General features: G+C 35.8%; 1 protein-coding gene across 2 annotated transcripts in view; it reads right to left on the bottom strand.

Annotated features, from left to right (window-relative positions):
- Positions 1-2,500, bottom strand: part of LOC138008389 (AN1-type zinc finger protein 6-like) — an 8,574-nt gene that overhangs the window by 4,599 nt on the left and 1,475 nt on the right. The window contains exons 1-3 of one of the 2 annotated variants that reach the window (XM_068855710.1): positions 1,906-2,009; positions 954-1,135; positions 1-152 (exon numbers count right to left, since the gene is read on the bottom strand). The exon at positions 1-152 is cut by the window's left edge and continues 73 nt beyond it. In XM_068855710.1, the coding sequence (XP_068711811.1) occupies positions 1-152; positions 954-1,135; positions 1,906-1,958 (387 nt within the window). In that variant the 5' untranslated portion in view covers positions 1,959-2,009. Of the gene's footprint in view, positions 153-953; positions 1,136-1,905; positions 2,010-2,500 lie in introns of those variants that run through there. The other variant, XM_068855711.1, reaches the window with a different exon arrangement.

The following is a 2,500-nucleotide window of genomic DNA, read 5'->3' as shown; positions in this document are numbered from 1 at the left end:
TGTGCCTGCTTCACTTTCAGCTTCAGGTTGTCTTAAACTATCACCGTCTACAGAGACAGTGCTGGTAGATGATGATGGACTAACTTCAGCAGCAGCTGCTGCAAGATCCTCGCTTGCAGGCAGATGAGATGTACAAGGTTCCTGCAATGGCCCTGCAATAAAACCACAAAATGCCCTGTTAGGTAAAGCTTTGACAAGCAAGCCCAATACCTTTTAACTCTAACTGGAGTAGTGAATTTGGTGTACTACTTAACATCTACATGTAGGTCCACTCAAAAACTGAGGGGGGCAAAAGTCTTTCACATTTAGTATTTTAAGCTGTATGTAAAACAACTCATGTATCGTAAAAATGATTTTCAATCATGATGAACTGATTCTACTGATTATTTATCACCACCATGTATTTTTGAAGAGATTTTCCACAAAATAGGCATATTTATTGTTCTTTTTACCACCAATCAATAGTACTGTTGTTTCCTTTCTCAGAACTTGCCCTTCATCAGAATCACAGGATACTTTATGTCTCACTATTTTTCTTACTACTTTACTTAAAGCAGATGAGCCAAGCCAATCAAACTTGGTTGATTTTAAGTTCCTACTTCATGTATTTCAAAGTGAACAACTTGAAAGCTTAAGCTACTCTGGTCACTGAGCACATTAATTTTTGCTTAATTCATCACTTGTGTAATTTACTTTGCTGTTTTATCTCTTTCCGTGTACTATTGTAATGTAGTTTAATGTAGGAATATTTGTAAATATTGCAAAAGAATAAAAACTAAACAAAGTCAAGCTAAATTCCCCTTGACTTTTTTTTTATCATACAAAAGATGATTGAATTATTAGCTGTTTTCCTTACACCTATGACACTTGGCAGTTCTCCATTGAAGAGTAAAATCGTCTGGCGTTAGACAGAGTAAAATACCAAGTCTGGCCGGTTCAGGCTCAAAACTCACCTGTGGGCGTACATGAAACTACTGAGGCAGCACTGGTGCTTGGTGATGATTGCTTTCGCCTTAAAGCATCTTTAAAGCATTTCGAGCACATTCCATCACTTGAGGAACTGCCATAAAAGCCACAGCCCATGCGACATAAAGAAGGTTGCTGGGTGTCGTCTGAACCTCTTTCCATTGCACTTCTGTGAAACATCAAGGAAAAAATAAATTCACTGTAACTAAGCATTTGTAACTACAGAAGTGGAACTCAAAATTGAAACTTTTGAAACTGCAAAGGTGTGACTGTTCATGGAATGAAATTCAAACACAAATGTCATGCCAATTAGAGAGAAAAGTAGCAAAGCCTTCAAAGGTTTAGGAGACAAGTGTAGTTAAACTTTTATTTGGTGATAATGGACAATTATTAAAAAACAACAGGCATGGTGCATCTTACTTAAGAGGGCTTCACAGCATCAGGAGGGGAAATTGCTGACATCATTTAAAAACCCTTTAGAGAAACGTTTAAGTACATTTCCTGTGTATTTGGACTTACGTGGTTGCAGAACTTCCATCACTACATTGCTTTTAATCTAGGTTCCACATTTTATATTCTGCTAAGCAGGATAGAAACCAACTCAGCTACAAGTCTTTTCAAATCTGAGCCTAAGAAACAACTCAAATCACCACTGCTAACCAAAAGCATTTAAGAATTTTATCTTTTAGCATGGGAATAACTACATACAAATCGGACTTAATCAAGTTTATCTTTTAGCCCAGTGACTCAGGTTGTTGTGTTCAAACAGAACCTACTTTCAAAGAAAGTATTGTAATGTCAAAAAGGCTTCAAGATTTCCAGCAATAGTTCAAGCACTGTGATGTAAAGAAAGCTAACAAAATAGATGGCGACGGCCATTAAATTGAAAAGGTACATGTACACTACATTAAAAAAGCCAGCAACTGGAAAATGTTTCACATGCAAAAATGTGCATCTTGATTCACACCTATTAGATTACCATTATAAACCATGCTTTCTTGCCACAGTAAATTTCATTATGACTGCTTCATTTTATTAAAACCTACACAGCCAGAAGATAAAAATTATATTACCTGTTGACTGCTAATTTTACAAAAGTTTTGCACCATTTTTCATGCATTTATTTTTTAGAGTGTTCTCTCAGTATACATATTACGTTAGCCTAAATTCTAACGTTGTAAACAAGGTGTTCTTCAAATACCCCAGATGTATAGCTGTTTTTCAGATACTTTGAGACCAAATTTTGTTTTATCATTGAAAAAGACAATCACCCGAAACTTAAAATTATTTTCATATTGCTTCTACTTACAAATACATAAACATGGAGACTAAAACTCGCGTATACAAGTATATATCACTTTTTATTACGTTCAGGAAAGAAAAGATCGAAGATACACATTAAATACTACCACAAGGTTCAGACAAATTACACACACCGAAATAGGGACCAAAAAGGAACGCTTAATAAATGTAAGGAGTAACTGCAGAATAGCCGGTGACGCTATCGGATGCCTAAATGTGCGAATCCTCAATG

Source organism: Montipora foliosa, chromosome 6, assembly GCF_036669935.1.
Source record: "Montipora foliosa isolate CH-2021 chromosome 6, ASM3666993v2, whole genome shotgun sequence".
Classification (NCBI taxonomy): Eukaryota; Metazoa; Cnidaria; class Anthozoa; order Scleractinia; family Acroporidae; genus Montipora; species Montipora foliosa.
Note: the sequence above shows the minus strand (reverse complement) of the source record. Positions and strands in the feature narration are given on the sequence as shown.